This window comes from Anser anser (genome assembly GCF_964211835.1).
Source record: "Anser anser genome assembly, chromosome: 1".
Lineage (NCBI taxonomy): Eukaryota > Metazoa > Chordata > Aves > Anseriformes > Anatidae > Anser > Anser anser.
Window position 1 is genome coordinate 49704505 of NC_139720.1, and position 26561 is coordinate 49731065.

Genomic DNA, 26561 nt, shown 5'->3' on the forward strand with positions numbered 1-26561 from the left:
TCTTCTTATTTGAAAAATATATATGTATATATGGGGAAAATTATATAAAGCAAAGGCAATCAGGTTTCCTTAGTACATTGGAATCTTCTACATTACCATTACATTCCTCCATAGATAAGCAATGTCTTCTGGCTTTTCTGAACTGCTAGTACAGGATATTGATAGCCTTAGGGGGTACATTTAAAAGAAGAAATGGAGGAATGATGAAAAACTTCAGATGAATGGTTGTATGTTGTACAAATTAACAGTAATACAAAAGAAAGCACAGAATCAAGCAGTAAGAGATAATATATAAAATACAAGCAATATAGAAAAGATAGATAGCTTGACTTCTGCTAACATTGTAAGGCCTACCCTGGTGTAATAAAGTGCATGCTACTACAACACATACTTATTATTTGCAGTATATTATAGCTGTTCATACCAATTAAGGAAGTGTTATTTTCCCTTCAGAATAAAAAACGTACTGGAAAGAGTAGATCATGTAAGTATTGCCTCAGAAGTACTTAGAAAAGAAAGAAAGAAAAAAAAAAGAAAGAAAGAAAGAAAAAAGTACCTCTAAATACATATTACCAGCAGCATATGGAAATACATTAAACTATCATATTTAAAAAACTGTCATAAATATATATATATATTTCATGCTTGATTCAGTTTGTTCAAGTCTTAATTTTGGAAGTTGGAAAATGTATATTTTTAGATGATCAGGACACCCAAAAGATTGTTTCTGGAATGCAATTAAGAGTGTTATTTTTACTATTTTAAGTAACAGTGTGTTTTTCTGCTAGTTAACAAAAGGCTAAATGTCAGCCTTGATGAAACTACCATATATTCATGAAAATTAATTTGGGAATTGTCTCAAAGTCTCAAAGTTCTGTATTGATTTTCTTACCACTTGGTTACATTCCTTTTTACTGCCAGTTTTATCCTGTGCTTATTGTTTACCTCTGCATACTGAGACTGCAATAAAGAAACTAACTGTAAATATCTACAGTTCTTCTTTGTCTAAGCATTTTATTGCAAACTTGTTAACGTATTAAAACATCCATCTATTCTGAGCGCTGATCATACATTGCACATATGTTCTTCATCCTTCCTGTTATTACAGAATCTATAATGGATGAAAATGGACGAGATAAAAACAAACAAACAAAAAATATTTATTCTTTTTAGTCAGGTTTATGAAGATACTGGTAGGAGCAGTGAGAAATTTTAGTGGAAGAGGTAAAAATCTATGATGTGAAATAAATGTTATTTGCATACAATAAATCTTTGTTTGACCTCGCTAAAATTCAATTCTGCAGAATTAAATAGAAAGGTGTTTAAAGCCTGAGAAACTATCTGGGCTGAGGTCCCCAGTTGAGGGTAGAAGCTGTACCACCTCCCACAACCCCAGAATGCCACTGTTATTGGTCAGGGTCTAATACCTCTGGCTCTGCATTCTGAGTAACTCCATGTCATTTGAGAGATTGGAAGCAAAAGGTAAGTTTTGGTACTTCTTTCTTAGAACAGTTAATTGGATTTTTAAGTTTGGAAATAATTTTATAGTATTTGTTTGATTTTATCATGTAAAAGATTCAAATGCTGCAGACTGAGGAGACTATTTGTTTTTCCCTGGATATGTCTTAGTTCCTTCCTGTGAGGAAGGAACACAATCTTCTTCAAAATATTTGATCTTACAGCTACTGCAGATGCCAATATCATTACAGTATGTTCCAATATATTACACATAAAGGAAGTAGAGAGATACTAAAACTGTTCAAGTTAATGCAGATACTACAGGTGTACATACATAACAATATTTTTCACAGAGATTAATATTATGTTTGCTGATTTTGTCTATATTTATAAAATTATATACTTATAAAGCCCTGTGCCCTTTAAAATCTTTTATTCCAAGGAAATGTAAAATGTAAACAATTTCGAATAATGAATAATTTTATATTTGGGGTTTGTTCAGAGAAAAATCACACTGAATACATTATTGTTATATTTTGGAATTAATATAATTTATAGTTGGATCGTTTGGGTTAAATGACACGTAAAAAAGAAACAAGACATTCCTGTCAAAAATAGGCAGAAGAAAATATAAAGTTAGAGAAGTATATATATATATATACTTCAGTATGTTTCAGAGATTGGATGTATTTTATTTTATTTTATTGTAAGGAAACAGAAAACCTTTAATAATCTTGGAAGTTAATACTGAAAGGTGCAATTCAACTAAGTCTGCTCAAAGACAAGCCAATGTGATTCTAGCTACTCCCAGCAGCAACTGAAAAGTCTTTTTGAATAAAGCAAATGAGGGAAAAATGAACGTCTTGTGTTGCTGACCATCCCCAGAGGAATTTCATATCCTCATGCCTAAACCAGATTCATAAAGACCTCTTTTCACAAAGCTAAAATTCAGGTTCTTGCTCAGCACGCATTCCAAAAAAAATGTCTCATGCATTTCTTAATCTCTTTTAAGTTGCTAGAGTTTTAAAATGAAATATTTAAGTATGTGTATAATGGCATCACAACAGGACTACAGTTTATGAGACATGCACTGCTTATTATCATTGTCTGCACTTTTGGTGAAATTAGTGGAAGCAATGGATAAATCAAGGTGTAAGTAAAGAATGTTGAATAGACCCTTGTGTCAGGCAGCTTATATGATATACATCACTTATATGGAAGAGGGAATGCATGAACACTAATATTCAAGCCTAGTGTGATTTATTTATTTATTTATTTATTTTTGCTATTTTACTAAAATACAGAACATCTTAATGGGTGACAATTCATTTCTGTAGTTCTATCCTCCAAGGAGAACAGGTGACTGTACTATGTTGATTCAATGAAAGAAGGAAGGCTACTGTCAATTATAGGGCTGGGAAGAACAGAGACTAGTTTTGATTTTGTTTCCCAAACCTTTGCAGAGGTCATGTTCCAAATATGCCACATCTTTTCAACACATAAAATGATATTCTGGCAGAACAGCTATTGGGTGAAAACGTACTTTGATTATGCTCATCCAGAGGCAGCAAGGAAAGACGTCCTAATGTCTTCTAACATTTTGGTAGAGGAGAAAGACAAAATTACATTGGACATTTCAAAGGATGGTTTATTGTGACAGGGAGAAAAAAAAAATATGTCTAGCTAAACTTTGGCTAGGTTATCAAAAGGTCTTTTCTAGTCATGCATATGAAATAGTTGAAGATAGATAAAAGGGGAAAAAGATCAATATATAACCCTTTTACCTTTTCAGATCCTTTCTCACGAAGACCAGTTTATTTTTATACTGTTCTGATATAGCAAAATTCTACAGGTCCTTCCTCAGTTATCAAAATGCAGAAATTCTCTTATCCAGGGACTCTTCATGAAACAAACTAGAATAAACATTTGAGTTATCATGAATAAATATGAACATCAAAATCATTGTTGCATGCATAGAAGCACTGCAAGTGTAAGAATAAATTTTCATAGATTCCTTGCAATTACCACTTTACCCACATTTTGTCCATTTTCTTCTCTTTCAGAAAAGAAAGCAGAATGAAAACCTTTGTAAATATTTTTCTGGGATTTTTTATCTTTGAGGCTGTTGGAGCTGCACCTATCACTGACACTATAATTTATGATTCTGAGTTCTATGACGTGTCACTTGGAGAGCTGCCTCACCCATTTGTCTATGTTGAAAATGAGCAGTCTGATCAATTAGAGGTAATCATAATTTTTTTTTTTCTATTCTTCCAAAGTGCATAAATGCAGTGGCTTCTGATGACTTTTGTTGTCCTTGAAAACATTTACCAGACAAATCTACTCATGAGGTTGCTATTGCCATTTGTTAATCAACAGTTCTCCGTACAAATAACACACTGTAGTCCATTCATAGTTTCTCCAGCCTACAAATGTGAACAAATTATTTGCTGGTTTATTTGTGTGTGTGGTAACCTTTAAGAGAGCAGGAAAAGCTTCCCCCTGATCTCCTTGTTTTGCCACAAATTGTGTTTGAGACTGTCCCTGTGATTTATTTGTCTGGCTGAAGGACTGAGGCAGCTGACATAGGACATCCAGGAATCCCCATGAAATGAGGTGTGAAATGCTGTTTCCTGAGGTTATTTCTCATAATAATAAATATATTAAACACATGTTTATTTCAGTCTATAAATACCAGTGATTTCTATTTCTATTAGGAAAGTGGGCAAAAGAAAGTAGGAAAGGAAAAGGGAAAGAACTTGAATTGAAAAACAAGAATAGAAGAGAGATTACTGAAGAAAAACTATTGAAATTCTGTTGCACTATGAGACGGTGGAGCCTCTACAAGGAAATGACTCAAGTTGTTGAGTTTAATGCTCTTTTCCCCTCCCAGATTCTTCTATTTCTCTACATTATTAAAAAGCTTAATAAATGCCAATCTCACTCTGCTTCTTAAACATGCGCAAAACGTCCGAGAAAGTGATTTATGCGCTGTGTGATTCAGGGCTGAGTGGGAAAAGGACATTCATAATAGAGTGAAAAATATTTCATTTTAATAATAAAAATAAATTGGGGGGGGGGTTGTTTGTTTTGTTTTTACAAACGGTATTTTAATAGTCACTCACAGTACATAATTCGTGAAAATGTGTTCCTCTGAGTGATTCATCAAGGTGAGCGTTTCATCAAGGTGAGATCAACATTATGTAGTAGCCTTGAAATCAAAGTACAAAGAGAACACTTGAGAATGAATATGTCCCAAAAGAACTGGAAAGATAAAAATCACCTCAAAATCTGCATTAAGATCAGAACCTCACAGTTCAGGGGAAATATATTTTCTAATCTTCGAAAGACTATGAAGAACTCCAGCCTAGAGGAATGATTTCGCCTTTGGTCTGCTTCCCAGTGACATGCAGAATCAAACATATTAATGCATCTGGGCTTTCCTCATTGAAAATTTCACCTTTAGTCAATGCTTCTGCTTTCTTTGTTTTAGAGACAGTGATTAACTAAGAGTTCCTATGCTTTTCTTTCCTCTTGAAAATTAACCCTATCCTATGGATTTCTCAGTAATATATTGAATGCTAGGTGTTACTATCCTGTGCTCTCACTGTGACATTCTGACACTGAGGGATGGTATGGCCCAAGTTTCTTGAGGGATGGTATGGCCTAAGTTTCTTAGAGAAGGATAGAGACACGGCAAGTTTTCTGTGGTTCTCTTCTAGCTGAAAGGAAATTCAAGATGATCAATATTACACCCAACAAGATACATCAGGTCCTATCTCAGGTTGCTTTATTTAGGGAAATACACAGTTGGAACAAGAGAACAAAAGTATTTATTTTGTCTTGTAAATTTCTTTTCCAGAGGAGGATTTTCTCCCATTGCTGAGCTTTTTAGCCAGCCTTCTTAAAATTCTTCAAGTGGAGGTCATCCATCATAGCAGTTGGAAGGAATGTTACTTTCCAGATGAATGGACCTCCCTGTGAGAGCCCTTTTTTTCCCAGATCTTTAGCCAAAATCTTTCTTTGCTTACATTCCTTTTACCATGTACCACCCAAAAGAAGCCCAAGCATTCATAATTTCCCAAAACCCAAAGGAGAATTCAGAGTGGTCAGTGTTGTACAGATCAGGCAGCTTTTATAAACTTGCATGCCAGTGTTTAAAGTGATCTTTCAGACACTAAACATTATTGCTGTCACTCATATTTTAAACACAATACATTTGATTTCTCGATCACTGTTACAACTTTTCTCCCTACGATCCTGTTACTATAAAGATGCAAAAGTCTTGTCCCTGTGTGTAGCTCTATGTAAAAAAATCAGTATTTATGCAAGGTCAAAGTTTAGTTTTTTATTATGCATAGTTTAAATGATGAGCAATACCATGGAGACCCAGAAAAATAGCAAGCCTTCATTTGCTCTAACTGCTATGTAGTAACTCTTTAGCATCTGACTTGCATTTTGTTTTAGAGATCTCTGAATCATGTCTTTAGCTTTCCAAAATAATGGAGAAAGACTGAAATAACATTTTCTGTCATTGCTAACTAAATTTTAAGATTTTAAATTGAAGACATGCAAACATAAATCATTCTGTATAACAGATTTTTAGACTCACAGAAGTGCAAACTTTTCCTAACACATTTTTAAACTCATAACAGAATTGCAAACTAACCAAGCTCATATGTCCAACTGATTTTCAGAGTGTCTAGGAGACATACCAGTGTTAGGACTTCAAATGAGTTCTGTGAGTTGCTCCTGTTTATTTCAGAGGAGTGAGGCCCCTATGTATCTCAAAGAATTGAACTAAAGTGATGTCAGTCATGTCCTTCCCAGAATATTACCCAGTGGGTCCTGTAATCCATCACAAGATGTTCAACCAGCAAAATGAAAGACCTAGGGAAGGATTCCTCTCACTCATTCTGTCTGGTTAAAATTAGGTGTTGCAACCCAACACCACCCTTCAAGACACGGATGAATAATATTTTCAGGATATCTATCTTGGTCATCTAACTTTAGATGAACACTAGGTACCTGTCTCAGGTTGAGCTCTGAAGATTTAAGTTAATAAAGTTAGGTGAGAGTGATTTTGGATTCATGACTTTTTATATTTCTGACACTCTGAAAGTTTTTTCTTATGGAATATATATGACTAAAATAAAGTCTATGTGTATGTATATACACACAGACTTCATTGGCTTGTGAACAGGTATCTGAGCGTATTTTATTGAGATAATGATTGTTTGCATTTTTTCCACATGAAACCTGCCCGTGACTCTTTTTCTCATAAATTTTAGATCAGCTTTAGGGTTTGGAAAAGTTATACTTAACAATGGAAATCAGAGGTTCTCTAGCACTGTCTGTCAACATCAGCATGTCTATTTAATTTCTTTCAGTCTTCTCATTATATACAATATATATACATGGAACACATTTTTAGTGCACAGAGTTTGCAAGGGGAAAGTGCTTGCAGATGGGAATTAGAAGAATTGTATTGAATCCTGAATCAAAGTTATGTATTGATATGTATTAGATATATCAGATTTAGGCTATAAAATCTACGGTTTCCAAGTTTCTAGGTTAGTGAGATATGGAAGTCCTAGCCAACACTTTGCAGCCAAAGAGCATTTGTTACCGAGAAAACCTTAGAAACACATCACTTGGAAAGAAAATTTGTATAAAGACTAAGAAGAACAGTATCAGCGACAGATAATGACTAAAAAAAAAAAAAAAAGTACAATAAATAAATAAATAGATCTGTTACCAAGGTCCTGAAGGATAAAGGGACTGCAAAGGCAAGTCACTGTAAGTTTATGTACAAGTTTTATGTTGGATTTATCTTCTGAAACTGACAGTTACAACTGCATAAATATCAGTTTCTGTTTTGCCCTTTTCCTTCATATTTTTGTTATTATTATCAATGAATATTTATATTATGATTGGATCCAGGTATTTGATTAAATAAGAGACTTAAAAGTATCCACTTTTATAAAGTACATGCAATACCTTTGGGGAACACACCATATAGTCTTTTTAAAGAATTACAAATTTGTAAAATTAAGGTACAATAAGATAGTAGCAAAGCTTGTAAGGGAATTAAATTTACCATTTGAAGCTTTATCCAAATGTAGAAAATTGTCTGCTTTCTGAAAAGTTTTGAATACAGCTCTTACTTTTACTCAGCTGTTTATAACAGATTACATACACTTCTGTGGAGATATCTCCACAACAGATAAAATTTTCTGTGGATTAAAAATAATGAAATACCTGAGTGATGTTCCAAGTATTTTGCCATATAGCAAAAGCAAAGAGCAAAAATACCACAAGACAAGAAGGAAGGATTTGAAATATTGTATTAGTTCCTAAGTTCTACCACAACAGCCCACAAAGAGCTAGTCTCATCCAGTTAGCTACATGAAAAGTTATAAAGATCTGGTATACTAGCTAAAATATTAAGTACCTAAAATTTTAATAATGGGCATGCTATTAGTTACCACTACCATAGCTAAATTGAAAAACTGCATCCCTTCTCTTGCCTTAGACTGGGTGAGATTCTCAAAGTAGTTGTCCTGGTCTGAAGACGCCTAACTCGGCCAACTTGGAGTCATTACTTAAACATAACTATCACCACATTTGAAATTTCTGTGTGAGAGGTGTCAGCTGAAAGTTTACAGTGAGATTATACCTTTTACAATAGATGTTTGCTACCTTGATATCTTTGATCACTTAAACATTTTCCCCCAGACATCCAGCCTCATGGCTTCTGCCAGAAATAATTAATGTGCAACATCCCTACTGACATGGTTTATGACATAAGGATACAGATATTTTATAAAATTACCACATATGTCTAAATTATATACATGGCTGTACATTTTATTCTGAATACTGGCGAGATTTTAACATGTGCACTAACCCATTTAAAATAATAATAATAATAATAATAAGATAAGAACCATCGTAGAGTCAGTCAAAACAGGATTCAGACTTCAACGAAAAGTTAAAACTCCTTGTGCTTAAAGTCCAAAGCATGGTTTGGTATACAGTTCAGAGGGGAGAGTGCTGTGGTTTTGCTCTGAGTCTGCTCTGAGTCATTTCTATCTTGGTTCATTTTAGTGATTGTCTAATGCATGGGACACAAAAAAAAAAAATCCTTTGAAAAGGTCTTGGATCTCAGTTCCTTTCATACTAGGCTACATACTCATGTTTCCTTTGGCTTCTGTTGTGAATTTTCTCTTTTGATGGCCTCTGGCATTTTTTCAATATCTCATCCAAACTCTCCTCGAGTCCTCATATGGTGGCTAGGAAGTCTCCTAGAACAGAGGTTTTTGGGGTGCCAGCACCTGCAGGTAACAACATATATTAGATTTCTTGTTTCTCGGTTGAATGGAGATCCAGCACCTTTCTTCGCATCTGAATGCAAAAGGAGTAAAACAGGTGTGCATATTTAGCAGATGGGTTCTCTCAACTATTTAGGTGTAAAGAATGCCTCATTCCTAATCACTAATAGGCTTGGGGTGTGTGACAGGTAGCTCTGTAAATTCTTCTGAACATGAACTTGAAGGCTCTAATGAAGTTTCTGCCTGAATCCTTAGTTGCACAATACTTTTCAGCTAGTTGAGATAGCCAAATAAAGCTTCACTGAATTTTTGTCCTTAGATGCCTCAATGAAACCTAATAGCTCGTTAGAAGCATAAAAGCTCAGTGGACTGTCCTCCAGTATCAGCATAGCTGTAGTAATGACTTGGACATATTTTTTGTTTTGTTTTGTTTAAAGAAAAAAAATAGTACAGAAATGGTATTGCAATATTCATATATATTTCAAAAAAGCACAATCCCCATTGTGATGTCACAGAAATCTGGTGACTGACAACTTACTTTGAATGTCATTTCTGAAGAGTGATTTTGGCTCTGGCTTTCCATACAGCTTGAACCAACTTCTAGTTGCTGCTTTTCAACTTCTGGTCCCAAATTAATTTTTATTAATAAAAGGGGAAATAGTAGCTGTGGGTAAAAACAGTGGCAGCAATTGATGCTGGACATAATGCTCAGACCACATGTTCAAGCAGAAGTAGGAAATATATATTTTTTAAAATGTGCAGAAAAAGAAAGAAAGAAAGAAAGAAAGAAAGAAAGAAAGAAAGAAAAAAAAAACTTCTCTCACTACTATTCCCTTTTTGACATTGGTGTCCCTTATTTTTAGAGTTGTGTAGCAATGACTTGCTATCATGCGGAATGTCCCTCTGAATGGCAGGGAATGCATCACAGCTGTGTCTTTCTCTTCAGCACTTTCTTCTTTACAGCATATTCTTGTTCTAGACATCTCACTAATTGATTGTTAGCTGATTTTACATATAACAGGACATTTCTATATAGATGCACCTGAACAATAGAAACTTTTATAGATCTGAAGATGCAGCAGCTTGTGAGCATTGTATCTGTATCACTGTGGGTGGGCTACATGCAAATACCAGTTTGGAGATAATCAGATTAAATGTCTTAGCATTGTAAGCTGTAGGAATGAGAAGAAGAACTGATCTGACACCAGACTTTGGCTCTGATATCTGCTAAACAGTATGGCTGCCTCTATATGGTCTCCTGTGCAGCTAAAGGAAGATGGACAGGCACTTTAGGAAGTTGGTCCATGACACATGTGGGCTGAACCACACTTGGGTTGTGATTCTTCCTTCACTGTCTACACAGGGAGTTTAAGGAGACTAATCAGCTAAATTAGATGTTTTAATTCTATGTCTGAAGTTAAGTGGAGAGAATACAATCCTTGTTAATAAAAGCAATTACAGCACATTTAGGAAAAGCCAGGTTGGTGAGTTGAACAAAAGCATGCTCAGCTCCAGCAGTGCCTGATCTGCCTGAAATGCATGAGGAAATATGCTTGAGATGCTGAACCCTCTCCACTACAGGCAGCTCTGGAAGTCAGGCTGAGGTAGCTTCTCACCACAGGTCCAAGAGTTGACAACATTTCTAGTAGAAACTTTGACTGTCTGAGTGACCTCCAACTTTGTTTGTATGTGGTTTGGGTCAGCAGAAATTCCTATGGAAGTCTTCATTAAGCAGCTGGGACTAGTTTTCAGATCTTTTGTGCCTTTTAATAGTGCAATGAGCCCTGTTCTGATTTCTAAAACTGGCATAATATTTCCCTCTATTTTTATTTGTCTTGCAAAATTTCAGCACGGTTCCAAAGAATATTGTCTGCTTAGCTGGTTAGCTTAGGAATTTCATAGCTTTCAAACCAGAAAGGTAAAAATAAAATCTAATTTCAAACAGTGTTGGAAAGAAAGTTTGACAATTCATACTAATGACTAAAGACAATTCATACTAAAATACCATTTATAAATTTCTGCCTTCTTAGACAACAGAATTGGTAAGTAAAATCCCTGTACTAATGCTGTGCAGCATGAATATTTTACTCACCTAAAATCAGACATAGCATAGCTACGCTTGCTATTGATACAAGAAGTTTTAGGATACTCTGTAGTTAAAATGATAATAAGGCTACTTTTCTTTCTAAGATTAATTAAAAGAGCCTCAGAGACTACCTACATTGTCCAAGGCAGAAGCCATAGGTATTAATTTCTTTATAACTGGGTTACAAGTGCAGAGCTCTATAACTTAGGTATTGACTTGTCTGACCAAAGTATGAATAGAAATGCACGTGTGTATGTGGGTGTAAACCCCACCAGACAACAAAATTACTTTAATAAAATAAAATAAATAAAATACAATAATAAAATAAATAAAATAAAATAAAATAAAATAAAATAAAATAAAATAAAATAAAATAAAATAAAATAAAATAAAATAAAATAAAAAGAGGCTTAAGGGTTTAAAAGAATGGCCTGCATTGACAATGAAAGATGTTGTACCAGACTATACCAGTTCCAGAACCCTGTTACGAGCAGCAAAACTGGGAATGTGTTGTTTATAGCAAGACTGAAGGTCCTGCACTCTGATAACACTGCAGTACAGATGACCTCCCAGTGAAGACCCTGCATCATACCAGCAGCAGGCAGGAAATAACATTTTAGAATATAACATACTATTCCTTTCCATGTTAGCCACCATGAAAACACATTCCAAATGAGGAAAACAGGCAGTCTGCAGCAACCTGGCATAAGATTCATTGGTGGTCTCACATCCAAAATGATCAGGTAAAAGACTGCCCCATAACAGTTGATGACCCTTAAAGGAGTCACAAAGGTTAGTTTTCAGTGCTGGTCAAGAAGAACATAGGCATGATGACGATTGTGTCCCTTGTCTTCTGTGTGGAACAAAGTGACCATGGCCAGACAACTCAGTGTAATCATGCAAGTGATTAAAATCTGAGAGAATGAATGTGAGCAAGTAAAATTCGTTTACTTAGAAATTTTGCAAACAAATGTCACCTTCCCCTTCCCTGGATCTCACACAGAGTTTAGTTACAATAATTTCCCCAACCTAACTGTTATTTCTGCAGTTCTGTAAAAGAAAATGACAATTTATCTGAGCTGCAGAATTTGCAATCTAAATAGTTATCACATTACTATGAAAAATCTCACAGATTTATCTTTAAGATAGAACAACAATAGAAAAGAAGGCCTTAAATGCAAAATTCAAAAAGAAACAATTATGAGCTACTTTTGGAAAGAAAAACAAACCAATAACCTCTTCCATAATTAAGGCATTTTCTTGTAAGTTTTTGGTAGTTTCAGAACAGCTGTGGGGGGAACTAGTTCCTTTTGGTGGACCAATGTGTGGTACAACATTCCCTTCAAGTTTATAATGTCTTTTTGAGCTATGAACTTCAATTTGTGCTTTTAAGCATATTTTCTGCAGTTAAAAATAAAGCACTGAAACAGGACAAACTTCAGATTCTCCAGTGGATTTAAGCTTATTACATGCAATACATCAACTTTGATCTTAAAACTATCAAAACCTTTCATAGGCATAAAACAATAAACAAAACTTCAGAAGTAAAATGTGGTAACTGATGGCTTACAGCCTTGCTGTCTGCCTCATTAAATCTCTATAATCTTTATCTTGGTACTTTGTATGGATTATGTGGATCCACGGTCCTCATATAGGTTACTCATCTACATTTCCACTCTGTTCCACCCCTTCTGGCTACTACCACACAGACTACTACCCCCTCCCCCCCCCGCCCCCATCATATAATTCATCCTTCTGAGCCTTTTCTAATCTTTAAAGCTTTACATTTTTTCTCACCTCCTCCTTAGACAAAGATGAGAGACAGATACCTACAGAACCTGTCCCAAAATAAGTGTCTGTGGTTGGTGGCTGTAGCTGCTCTTCAAGGGTTTTTTTCTCTGCAGACTGTGAAAGGAAGCTAGCTTAGACAAGATACCTAGCTCATGGATGACTGGTTACATGAGTTAAGTTTTACCAATCGTATTTTATTACTGATTGGTATGTTCAGATCCTTTTTTGCTTTTGCTTTGTCATAACTTCCTGATCTGAAAGTGCCTATAAATTGGCCATCCACTTTAAGCAGTTTCATTTGCAAATGTAGTCACATTCAATATATATAGGAGGAAAAAGTATTCTATGATATCTTAGTAAAGATATAACTCTGCTTACAGCATACATTATAACTAATATTCTGTACTGGTATTCACTAAATCCACTAAATCTCTTGATTGATTCCAAAGGCAGTGCAGGATAAAAATATACCACATAGTTAGATGGCTAAAAGTAGGTGATGTGATTGTTTTCAGTTTTCTCGTGGCATGTGTTATATCTATCTTAGAAGGACAATTATGATTTGAAGGCTTTCACGTACTGACAAAGAGAAACATCCTTTATTTCTCTAGAATATTCTTCCTGCTTTGTGATTCTTCAAAAGATATATTATTTAGAGTAGCAAAGGAAATACAAAACAAAACAAAAGGAGAATAATTCCATTAAATGCTCTATAAACATTTCTCTTTCTAATTTTTTTCATAAAGTGCATGTTGCCAAAAACAAACAAACATCTGGAAGACAAAGGACCATTCTGTACAATATATAGTTGACGAAACATCTTTGTCCTGTTACAATCTTGCGTGATTTATCAAATATGTAAAAGAGAAAAATGCATGAATCAGATGACCAATAATGGGAAACAGACTTTTAGCTCTAGGTTACTGGTTCAAGTTCAACCTATATACACCAAGCAAACACTGCTCATGTGCTGGGACTGGTTAACATATATATACTAGCAAGCTCCTGTTCTATTACCAGTGTAAAAATGGCAACATCATTAAATTCCCTGTAATAGTTGGTATTTTTATGACAGTCACAACAGATGCAGGAGACTGAATAGATATTAATGTTAACTGCTCAGAATAGTTTATCTAGAAGTATGGTGAGACTTTCATCTGTGCATCCCCAAAATGAGATAATGTCCTATAAGGAAAGAGTGAGAGAGAACAATCCAGAAATAGAATTACTAGAAGTTAATATCTCTGTCTACCCAACAGCTACAGTGACTAACCTACTAAGAATATCTGAGCAGCAAAAGTCAGAGAAAGCATAAAGTAAATTACAAATTCTAAGCTAGTATGTTCCATAAAGTAAACCCTTGCATATTTAGAGAAGTGTCAGTCAGTGTAGATGATCCAAATCCCATGACAAGTGAAAGGAACATTTTTTACATCTATAGGCTATTTGCAAATTCTTTTTTGAAATGCTTATTGTCCAGAACGGTGTTTTTAGTAGAACTGCCACAAAAGATGTATACAAAGCTGTTTAGTAGGTCTCAAAATGTATGGATTGTATTCAGGGCAGAGAGTCTTAACTGATTTCCCCAGAACCGGTGAAGAAGTAGACAGCATATGCAAGCACTTTAGTGCAGTACGAGCCTGGGTCAATAAAAGTCTGGAATGTATCTCTCCCTCTAGGCTTTCTCCATTCAGAGACCATCTGCCCCATTTCCTTTGTTCCCAAAGTCTTCTTTTGATTTGTCCCCAAGTCCATTCCTGGTTAAGCTGTCTTACTGTCAGTGATACAGATGGGAACATTTTGTCTGTGCAAAGCAACAAGGTACAACCATACTCTTATTTACACTGACAGGTTACTCAGCCATAGTTCAGCTGAAGTTCATCTTGCTCACTTGATGACCATGTATTTTACAAAATTATGATCCAAATATCTATATTAGGGCATACTTATCTGTAAATATCACTTATTGGAATATAACTAAAGAATTTACAGAGACACTGAAGTTTGTTCAGTCCAAATCTAACTGATATAGGTATAACATAGCAAAAGCTTTGTTCATGCTTGTGGCCCAGACCTAGTATCTCGTGTGTTAGTTACTTTAACTTGTACAGTCTACATAGAAAGCCTAATTAAAAAAATCTTAAGGAGCTGCCAAGTTTGGAAGCAATCTACATCTTTTATCTGTCTTTACAACTAGAATTTACGAGCACTAGTGTGAGCGACTTAACAACCAGTTCCCCACTGGACAGCAAAGCCAGCAGTAAGCAGGAGCTGGTCTAGAAAACTGAGAGGTTTGGTCAGGTGAAAAACTTAGGTTTCAATAGCTTTATGGCACTGTTGTGCTAGAAAGCTGCATTGAAGAAAAATCTTTTATAAAAATTAATTTGATGCCTCAATGCTTTTGCACATCAGACAAAGGTGTTGCGATAAAAATCCTAAAACTGCAGCAGAGGGGTGCAACACTCACAGGAGTGGATGCATTAATTAACTTTTAAACAACACCTCAGATGTACAAAGCACTATAAGAACATTAATTAATTGTCCTAGATTTTAAAATTCTCAATGGAAAGCCTAGAGAAATCAAGATATAGCAGTACAGTAATGTGCAAAGGTTGCACAACAGTGGTGCATTTCAAGTGGCTGGGTCCTAACAGGAAACGGCTCTTTTTCTTTGCAAATGTAGGCCCCTCTGCAACAAGCCTGCCAAGTCTGCAATGCTCTTTTTATTAGAGTTGATATAACACAAGAAAATTGCTACATTTTTATCCTGAAGTCATCATAAAGCAAAATCAACAGAACGTGGCTTCAGAATTAGAATTAACACAATAAACCTAACTAATTACACTAATAGAATGAATGATTTAAAGAGGAAAAAATAAAGTTTCTTGTCCCATGAAGGGATCTGCCAAATTTTATAGAATTTTTCCAAATCAAGATTTTATCCAACATTTTTATATATATTCTTAATTCTTCCTCCTACCTAATGCATCAACAAATGAATGAAGATAACCACGGACTTCAGTTATTCAGATTGAGAAAAGACAAAATACTGACAACGTACTAGCAACTACTGTGTGCACTTTGTGAATTCTTGGATAACATTTTAAAAGTACGTTAGTGTTGGGTTTTTTTGTTGTTGTTGTTGTTTGTTTGTTTGTTTGTTTGTTGTGCAGATCCTGTACAACTACATTGCATTTGGATTTATGCTGGTACAATTTACAATTTTATGGCCAAATGACTGGCTTTTTTTTTTTTTTTTTTTTTTTTTTATGCTGCACTGCAAATTTTCACTTGTCATCACACAGGACATATCCAGTTTTATTTAAAAATGATTTGTTTAAGTAAAAGTGGGAAAAAATGTTAGTATATGTTCTTATTAATGAACTATATGCAGTTTGCATTCATGTGTGTATACAACAAAACATTTAACAATTGAGATAAAAATAATGACAAAAATCATAAGCGTGTTAGAGTTTCATGTACTGTTTACACAACGCCAGAATTCACTGTGGCTGACGGATAAAATGCAGTTTGAGTACTAAACTTCAGAACTTATATGACCTCTAGTGGCAGTTTATGAATAACTGGAAGACAGCTGTCGGTGAAGGTAAACAGTAACATTTCTCTCTTAATTTTTTCCTAGGCAGAGATTGGGACAGCATTACCTTCTATAAATCAGGAGAGTTATTCTTCTGCACCATTGACAGAAGAACCTGAGGAAGAAGCATCAATGCCAAAATTAATTGATGTGTCTTCAGCACAAGGGTCTGGGGTTCTTGGGCCCCAAACTCAAGATGGTTAGTCAGAAAGAGAAACAAACATTGCATGCACAGCTTTGCTTTTGAGTGTGCGCACTTTACCTGCTTATGGATGTCTACCTCTCTTATTGAAAGGGAGATAAATCATTTCTGTACCTCTGTTACTAAAGAGAGGTATATCATGGCCTATCTTGAAGTCAGATATGTGCCTAGTCAAAATGTTACCACACTATTTCACTATGAAAATGACTGTGCATCAATTAAGATTTTTTTCAAATACATTTTTCATTTAAAAAAAAAAAAAAAGTGAATTGGCAGATGTTACCAGTACTTATTTATTGACTTGGATTTCAACATAATTACCAACTATGCTCATTTTATAATGACTTGTTACACACTTTTGATAAATCAAGGAATCATAGAATATCTTCTGTTGGAAGGGACCCACAAGGATCATTGAGTCCAACTCTTGGCTCCACGCAGAACCACACAAAAATCAGACCACATCTCCGAGAGCATTGTCCAAACACTTCTTGAACTCCGGCAGGCTTGGTGCCGTGACCACTTCCCTGGGGATCCTGTTCCAGTGCCCAACCACCTTCTGGGTGAATAACCTTTTCCTGACACCCAGACTGACCTTCCTCTGTCCCAGCTCCATGACGTTCCCTCGGGTCCTGTTGCTGTCCCCAGAGAGCAGAGCTCAGCACCTGCCCCTCCACTCCCTTTGTGAGGAAGCTGCAGGCCGCCATGAGGCCTACCCTCAGTGTCCTCCTCTCTAGGCTAACGAACCAAGTGACTTCAGCCACTCCTCATATGTCTTGCCCTCTAGACCCTTCACCATTTTTGAAGCCCTCCTTTGGACACTCCCTAATAGTTTTATACATTTCTTACATTACAATAGTTTTATACATTTCTTACATTGTGGCACCCAAAACTGCACACAGCACTTGAGGTGCTCTGCACAAAGCAGAGCAGGATAATCACTTCCCTCAACCGGCTAGCAATGTCGCGATTGATATACCCCAGGATATGGTTGTCCCTTTTGGCTGCCAGGACACACTGTTGACTCATATTCAACTTGCTGTCAACCAAAACCCCCAGATCCCTTTCCACAGGGCTGCTCTCCAGCCTCTCATCCCCCAGTCTGTACATACAGCCAGGGTTGCTCTGTCCCAGGTGCAGAATCTGGCACTTGCTGTTGTAAAACTTCATATTGTTGGTGATTGCCCAGCTCTCTAATTTCTCAACATCTCCCTGCAAGGCCTCTCCACTCTCCAGGGAGTCAACAGCTACTCACAATTTAGTGGCATATGTTTTCATACAAAATATAATTTAAAAGTTAAAGAATTTTTGACCATGAAAACTAGAAACTTAAGAGAACAGTTTAGAAATTTCCAGTGAAGCTAATTTTCTGATCTTCTGATTAGATCTAGACAAAGAAGAGCTTTCCACATCTCACTGAGGAATTTAAATTGTAAAACAATCTGTCCCTCTCCCACACATGCATTGTGATGCTAATAATTGGGATTTGTTAGGAGCTACTCTAAACTCAGTTGATGAGCACTAGAGTTATTCACTCCTGTGATAAGTCTGTATTGCACGGTAATCAACACAAAAACAATACAGACAACACATAAATCCTATACACTTTTACTATGTTTAAAGTATAACTGCGTACCATAGAAGATAAATGAGAAAAAAAAAGAAAAAAAAAATGGAATTCATGCTTCCAAAATAATTGTGTGTTCAGTGAGGAAATATGAATCATTCCTAGTCTGTTTTTTATACGTTTTACTAGTGAGCACTGACCAGACAAACAAAATTATACTGATGTCAAAACAAATAAAAATGGAAATGAGAATTTCCCAGGAGGGTACTGAAAAACCCCCACAATTTCCTTCAAATTTCAAAACTGTAGGATGTTACAAAACATTTCAAGTAAATATTGCATATTATGAGTCAACCTTTTTGAGCACTGAATGCAAACCAACTAGTGCGTCAACTGAAGCTATGCATGGGAGGCTAGAGGCTGTAACATATCAAATCAGATTATTTTTTGTCTTTACTTTTTTTAGCAACCTATTTTCCTACCAGATGTTGCTGCTGTTCTTGGCTTCATACTGGATAGAAGACTACAGTGCTCAGGAACATCAAGACAATTTAATTTTTCTTTTTGACATAATTTTGAATCTTCCCCATATCCCTGTCCTTTTTCAGCTTACATCATCCAGTGACAAGTATCAACCCTTCAGGATAAAAAAGGGGACACAAGAAGGAATTCTCTTCCTGTACTCTGTTATGTTTAAAAGAAAAAAAAAAATCAGCCATACTAAACTTTATATTTATTGTTGTTGGAATGGTTCAAGGTGTGAGAATTTATTTTCTCCCTGTGTGAGGTTTATTCCTGTAGCCAATTTAAATTGTCCTGTGGAGGCAGTTAGGGAAAGTACAGAGTCTCATCTTTCCAGAAATGTTTTTCCTGGATGCCCAAGTAAATATTCTCAAACAAAAGAGTATTCTGGTCATAAATTCTTTAATCTTGCCTTAAAAGACACCACATATATAGCCTGCTTTTCAGCTAGTTACTGCTTATTGTTAGTAAATGGCACAGATTATTAAGTCAAATCTTCTATGTAGCCACAACTGAGCTGGAGAAAAAAACTCTTCTGAAAGAAAAACATTTTCATACTCATTAATTATGCTACTATTTTATAACTAATCAGAACAAACATCCATCTGCTACAAGGAGGGGACAAACTTTAAACAGAGGAGTATTTCCATGGCAGTAAAAGATGAGAAACAGATACACTGATTTATACCATAATCAAAGAAAATTGTATTAAAAATGCAACGCTCATTTCAACTAGCAACTTTTTCTACTCATAATGGCTTTCAGACAATCCAGTCAATGTTACAATTCTCACTACATCTGAACAGTATTATCAGGAGAAAGTTCTGACTTCAGTGCCTTCATACAGGTCTATAATTAAGATGAAATGATCTGCTTTTTTCATTTTCATGAATGTCTGGTGGTAACAAAATGTTTTGTTAACACAGTCTTCAAGCTACCTTAACTCAGACTGATAGAAAGATATTTCTTCCTAATGTTAAATTTCTGAATCAGAAAACATAAATAAAAAGCATGCAAAAGAAACTGAAGTTCTTCTCCATAGTTCTGTAGGAAAATATTAATTTCCATACAAATTACTTATAAGTACTATTTACAGAACCAAACCTAGCAGATCAGTTCAGGTTTCAGTCAATAGCTGTTATTTCTCCATCTAGATGGAAGTAAACTCTTGCCGTATTCGGGGGAAATTGAAGTTTGGCTGGCTGCTGTGACCTAATATTCTATTATTATAGTCTGAGAAACACAGCATCAGAATAAGAAAGCTAAAAGACCTAAAAGACCTTCTAATAGGCAATAAATTATAATAATAATAATAATAAAGTGATTACTTTTAAGACAGAATTTAAACACTTTGTTGCAATTATATGTTGTGGTGATCAGGACAGAATAGGAATTTATCGTCGATAAAATCCTTTAAGTGCTTAGGCGAACATTTCATTGCATTAATTTACATATCATTTTTGTACATTTTCTTGTAACAAACTGTTTTTTTCTAAATTCTTTCATAGGCCTTCCCACATGCCTTTTGTGTACATGTTTAGGGACAACAGTCTATTGTGATGATCACGAGCTTCATGCTGTTCCACCGTTGCCTAAGAAAACCATGTATTTCTACTCACGCTACAATCGAATCAAGAAGATCAACAAAAATGACTTTGCTAACTTAAGTATGGATAACAATGATGTTCCAATTAGCCTTAATTTCTATTATTTTTTGCTCATACAGATCTAAAACATAATGATTCATTTTACATTATGTTTGGTGCTAGTAAGACTACACACATAAATGAACATTTGGAAAAGTGCTTTGCTTTGCCTAGAGATCAATATTTCAAATACAGATTCTCTGTCAAAATTTTGAATTACTAGAAATAATAAAGTTCATCAATGTTTTTGCTATTAGTTGTTAACTTTGGATGGGCAGAAAAAACAACCCTTATGGGATATTTGCACTATATTAGAAAGTATATTTTTTTCTAAATAAAATAGATATATGTACTCCCACATAGATGTACATTCAAATATTAGCAAAGTATCTGTGTGAAAGGGATTTTATCTTTAAATAAATATATATTCATAGGTTCCCTCCATCACTATCTAGAAAATTCTTCAGTAAATGAAGAAACTTGCTAATAGAAAATTCTTTGTGGCCTAAACTGTCCAAAATTAGTGATTAAGGGATATTTTATATTTGTAATTAAAAATAATTAAAAATGATTAAAAATGTTCTGGATGGAAATCACAGTTAAGCCACAGATTAATGGCCTTAAAAATAATTTATATTAATGCATTGATATATATATATTTATTTATATATGTTTTTCTGTTTTACCAAAAGTAAGCTTCATTTTCTAGTATTTTTTCCATTGGAAAAAAAATTTAAGTTTGAGTGTATTTCAGAAAACAGTCAATGTGTACAATTTCTTACTTTACATTCCAGTAGGAAAATGTTGAAATTAGAAAGCATGCGGAACTAGATGGTAGAGAATATGTTCATTTCCCTTTAAAAGTTATTTTTTTCCAAAGGATAACCATTTAAAAGTTGTCCAGAACACACACAAATTTTAAAATTAATAATTTCAAAATCTTTCACTGAAAGATGTACAAAAAATGACAGAAAATTTTAAACAAGTTGAGAGGGAGATGCTGAGCCCCTTCCTTCAGAGAACCATTTGAATGTGGATCATTGCATTATATAAAGAGAAAAAGCTACCACATAGTCAGTCAGGAATTAGTCCGATTCAAGACTCTTCACCTGTAATTTAAGTAACCTGTTTGCCTTTTCTTTTTTCGAAACTTTCAAGAAATACATTTTGACATTCTTGATGCATCTTATTTCTCTACCAGACAATTTAAAGAGGATTGATTTGACTGCAAACTTTATATCAGAGATCCATGAAGATGCTTTCCGGAGACTTCCCCAACTTGAGGAACTGGTGCTCCGTGACAACAAGATAAGGCAACTTCCTGAGTTACCAGCTACCCTGACATTCATTGATGTTAGTAACAACAGGCTTGGCCACAATGGAATACGTAATGAGGCATTTAAAGTAAGTCTAGGTTTCATGGGAAAATCTTTTCTTCCTCTCTCCAAACTAAAATAGGATGTAGTCCAAAAAGCAGCCCAAGTGTTCCTTTTACAGTGGTAAATCTGTTAAGATTATAGGCCTCATGACCCTGCTGGTTGTCAGGAAAGCAATAAAGATGGAACAAGGTGAATGAGCCTTATCAGCTGGACATGAAAACCTTATTTCTTTTTTTACAAAGATCCACACAAGACGTGATGGCATGCTATGTTTGTTATCTACCCACATTACTAATACTCAGGGAGAACAGACTCTGGAATGCTGTTTTATCTCCTCTTACAAGCAGGCAAGAGGGAAGGGCAAAGCTATGGATGCCACTGCTCCAAACTTACTCTATCTTGTATCTACACAGTAACTTGTTAGAGTATTTAGTAAATGTACATACTTTCTTCGCACCTTGAAAACCAGGGAAATTGGAACCTTGGAATGATCATCCTTTGACAAGAATTTTGGTGGGCTGATGTAGTGCCCCTACTTGCATGTGAAATCTGAAGTTGTTAGTCTGTGTTGGAAATACCAAATATAATACAGACTAGCTTCATATGCCAGAAACCTACTTGTGGAATATTCATTTGTCTCTAAGAATCTAGTTGTAACCAGACATCTCAGTGCCTCCTTTGGAGGATAGCTTCTTAATGTAGCAACCAAGAGCAGTTACTGAATCAAATGTTTTCTCCTAGCCCAACATAAGGAAGGTATTGGGAATGGGAATGATGAGAAAAAATCAGCCCCTGGAGTTGAGACACTGGCCTAGCACATTTTCTTCTCACTCTGCATGAGGGGTTCTGAGCATTTATCTTTCACATTTACCAAGTACCTTTACCCCGATATCTTAAAGAACTCTGTCAAAAGGAATTAAACTACAATACTGAACTCAAAGAAGTAGTTAGGTACTGTAACTTGTGTGCAAAATGGGGCAAAATGAGAGCATTCTACTGAGCTTTATTGGCTACTAAGACAAGTTTATATCTTACTATGATAGTTACCAGATAAAGCTGCTTCTTCCACTAAGCTGTGGGGAAAAAAAAAAAAAAGGAAAAAAGAAAAAAAAAGAAAAAAAAGAAAAAAAATCAAGTGGAATAAGAATTTTATTTTTAGCTTAAGCATTTCTTATGCAGTTATAATTTGCTTCAACACCAATAAGCTTCTGCAAAATTGAATAAGCTTATCACAAAAGAAAAAAGAATAGGAAGCCTTTCTGCATAATGACTGGGAGAAGTGGTATTTTGACTCTAGAAGAACATCACTGAAATGAAGTCTCTAATTAAAGACATTTCAAAGACATTTTTCCTTTATTTTTATCCAAACAGCTTATCTTTAACAGTAATAGCTCTCAGCCTGTGCAAAAGGAAGTCCTTGACTGTCTTTGAATTTCTCTCTTTTCATCCATATCACGCTGAAACGAAAGGAGTTCATATCTAATGGTGCTAATTGTGGTGATAGACTTAAAATTTACAGGCTGATGATTTTCAGAAGTGTCTAACATTTTCCTCTGCCTTTATTCTTCATCTTCCAGGATCTGCATGAACTGCAGCATCTTTACATCACTGACAATAGTTTGGATCATATTCCATTGCCACTTCCTGAAAGTCTCCAAGCACTTCATCTTCAGGTAGGCTACAAAAGTCAAATGTAGTGGTTCCATGCATCATGTTAGTAAGTAAAATTGGAGAGTGCAATTTTTATTTATTTATTTTATGGTTTGTGTGGTTTTTATTTTGTTTACCCAAATGTCTATGTACTTGAACTAAACAAACTTTTGGAAACATAAAATTAATAACTTGATAAAAGTTAGGTTTACAGCAGTCAAGAGAAAAATTGGTCTATACTAGTAAAAGAGACAGAAATCCCTCAGACTGCTCTTAGATATCTTTTTGTAAGAATGGAATGCTTTTTATTCCTAAAGGAAGTTACTTTACATACTGGTTATATGTATACACGGTATATTTCATTCTCTTAATAAAGGTCATTCACAGATGATATCATTTTTTCAATCCTTCATTTTCCAAACTCTTTCATTTGACTATATTGGAATATCCCATTCACCATCCTTCTGTATTTTTAATTTTTGTATTTGATATTATCTGTACCTTTGTTTCTGACTTCTTCCTTTTAACACTTTCATCTCTACTTCTTTCTCTTTATTTCCTCTTGTACCAATGACCAATTTTGATTATCAGATATATTTCTTTATTACACCATACATTCTAGAAAGCTTTGAATAAATGTCCTGCTTTACCATAAGTAATTTGACTTCTATATTTCAATAAGTAGATCTGAAGAAATATTCTGCCTGCTAGCTGACTATTGTTTTCACCTGCACATGCCAGTAAATTAAATATTCTGAGTAAATTAAATATTCTGTAGCTATGTGCTACAGTTCAAAGATAGTGAGCTGCATTCTTTTCACACCAGTTTCTGACTAGAAAAGTAATATAGAAAGGAAGAATTTTCAGCTTGTCCTCATTCTAAGAGGTGACTTTTTTAGTCCCAATTTCCAGAAAATCTTGGATTCTAGCAATTTGTTGTTGAAAACGGTTCACTTAAAGAGAAAATGTTCAGTGAAGATAAGGTATATAAGAGGAATTCACATCAAAGGAATAAAACCTAAAGGATTCATTTTTTCCCTGTATGTAGGTTAAGCTAATGTGAGAGGGCCTGGGGGAAAGTAAATTGTCACAGATCAAACTCCATATTTGTGCCTTTACAAGCAGAGGCACATCAAGATGTCAAGATGGTAATTATGGTTCTGTGATTTTTGGACTGTCCTGTGCTGGTTCCAAGTTGCATTAATAAGGTGGTTTATTATGATTCTTCAAATGAAAATGTTCTATTCTACCATGCAAAAACTGTCTCTGCTGCATGGTTTGAGTTATGAGTTTTGAAGCTTTGCACTGGCCAAGGAATTTTACCATCTCTTGTGAGATTTCTCAGCTGAGGAGTTGTAGCCACAATTCTGGACTCAAATCTCTCTCTGGGCACTGCAAATACATCTATAACTTTTTCTTCAAAGATTAAAAGTATATTTTCAAGCAACTATTCTGATAGATATTTGGGTTTTCTTTTTTAGAACAACAACATTCAAGAGATGCATGAAGATACTTTCTGCAAAATGAAAGATTCTACTTATGTACGTAGGGCTCTTGAAGACATCAGACTAGATGGTAATCCCATCAACCTGAGCAAAACACCTTATGCATATATGTGTCTACCCCGTTTGCCAGTTGGTAACCTCATCTAAACTGTGACAGAAGCAAATACTGTCATATGTTACAAGACTTTTTAAGACAAGTGATTAACTCACTGCTACACTAAGATACTTTTTTTTTTTTTCCAAACCTCATTAATTTTGGAAATATTTCTAATAATAATGAAACTGATTAATAAGGTACAAAGGATAATATGGAATGCTAAAAGACAAATCCATTATCTACTTAACTGCAATTTGTATAGTAATATCAAGAAAAGTATTTTAGTAAAAAAGTGTGCTGAAAGCAATAAATGATCAATATAAATGCAAAATTTTATGCTGAATTTTAAAGTTAAATAATTTTACATGTTAAAGCTGTAACATAGAAAACAAAGAATTAAAAAGAAAATATATGTACACAATTGAATATTTATCCCCTTTTCATTTCATGTAATATTTTCTCCCATAGAGACGCCCATATTTTTCTCCTTTCTTTATTACACCATACATTCTAGAAAGCTTTGAATAAATGTCCTGCAATAGAGACACCCACATTTTTCTGCTTTCTTACCTGAAACATCCCTTCATTTTGGAAGAGTACAAACACTATTCCAAAAGGCATGTTTTCTTTAGAAAACACAACCTTTCTTTCAATTAGTAATGAAATGTAGATATTAAGTTTGTGTCAGATTACAGAAAAAAAAGTATATTAAATAGTTATTGTCTGCAGAAATAATTTGTCTTTATAACGCTGACAAGGTCTGATGCTGTCTTCTTTATCTTTGATAAACTGACCTATCAGTTTATCTAGCAAATAAAAATCTCACACTAAATGGCTTATTTGAGAAATACTGAGCTTTATTCTGCATGAAAAAAAAAAAAAATGGCCCTTGATGTATTCTACAGTCACACAAAGTATTGCAGCTTAATGTATTAAGGACCAGAATTCAGAAACACAAGTCATAATGGAAACAAATACACTTGAAGAGCCATGGATTGGTTTCCAATTATTACTGAGCTTCTCTGCTTTGCTGTTTGAGAGCACTACTAGTTAAAGATTAGGAAATTCTCTTCCTTTGGATAGTCTGAACAACTATTCTCCTGTTGGTAGGGTAGGGGGGAACAACACAAAACTTTAACACATTTTTCTAGATAAAAAGTCCCCAGAAATGATTCACAGGGTACAGCATAAGTGCTTGATTATTCCATTCTACTTTGAAGAGCTGCAAATATTACCTGCACATCTTTGATGATAAATGTTTGATAAAAGATTTCAGACAAAAAAATCTCAATAAAACAAAACAAACCTTTCCACTTACACAAGCTGACATTTGTTTAATATCAAACTTTCCTTTCATCTAAGTGAACATATACACTCATTTAAAACACAAGTGCAACTGACATGTTATATTTCTGTTGGGCCAGGCAATGGAAAGTCTGTGCACAGGGACCACATTCTTCACCCTCACCCTTACATTTTGGGAATGTAGACAACAAATTCAGACAAGCTAAAATCAGAGTTGAAGAAATACAGCAGGCTACAATGACTGTGACTTTATGACTATGACTCTAACAATTTGGCAGTCTTATTTGAAATCCAATAAGCAGCAAAACTACCAAACAAACAAACAAATCAACCAAAAAAGGTAACAGCTGGATGCTTCACTTCAGTTTAAAACATTTTTTCTTTGTTTTCTGACACAGAACAAATTGTAGAACAGCTCTCT

At 34.8% G+C, this 26561-nt stretch overlaps 1 protein-coding gene across 3 annotated transcripts in view; it reads left to right on the plus strand.

Annotated features, from left to right (window-relative positions):
• The window catches only part of EPYC (epiphycan), a 46435-nt gene extending 20753 nt beyond the window's left edge, over window positions 1-25682 (plus strand). The window contains exons 1-7 of one of the 3 annotated variants that reach the window (XM_083819868.1): window positions 1412-1482; window positions 3522-3702; window positions 16313-16466; window positions 20067-20225; window positions 21406-21608; window positions 23161-23256; window positions 24715-25677. In XM_083819868.1, coding sequence (XP_083675994.1) covers window positions 3535-3702; window positions 16313-16466; window positions 20067-20225; window positions 21406-21608; window positions 23161-23256; window positions 24715-24885 — 951 coding nt within the window. In that variant the 5' untranslated portion in view covers window positions 1412-1482; window positions 3522-3534 and the 3' untranslated portion in view covers window positions 24886-25677. Of the gene's footprint in view, window positions 1-1411; window positions 1483-3521; window positions 3703-16312; window positions 16467-20066; window positions 20226-21405; window positions 21609-23160; window positions 23257-24714 lie in introns of those variants that run through there. The other 2 variants (XM_083819866.1, XM_083819867.1) reach the window with 2 other exon arrangements.
• The last annotated feature ends 879 nt before the right edge of the window (window positions 25683-26561 follow it).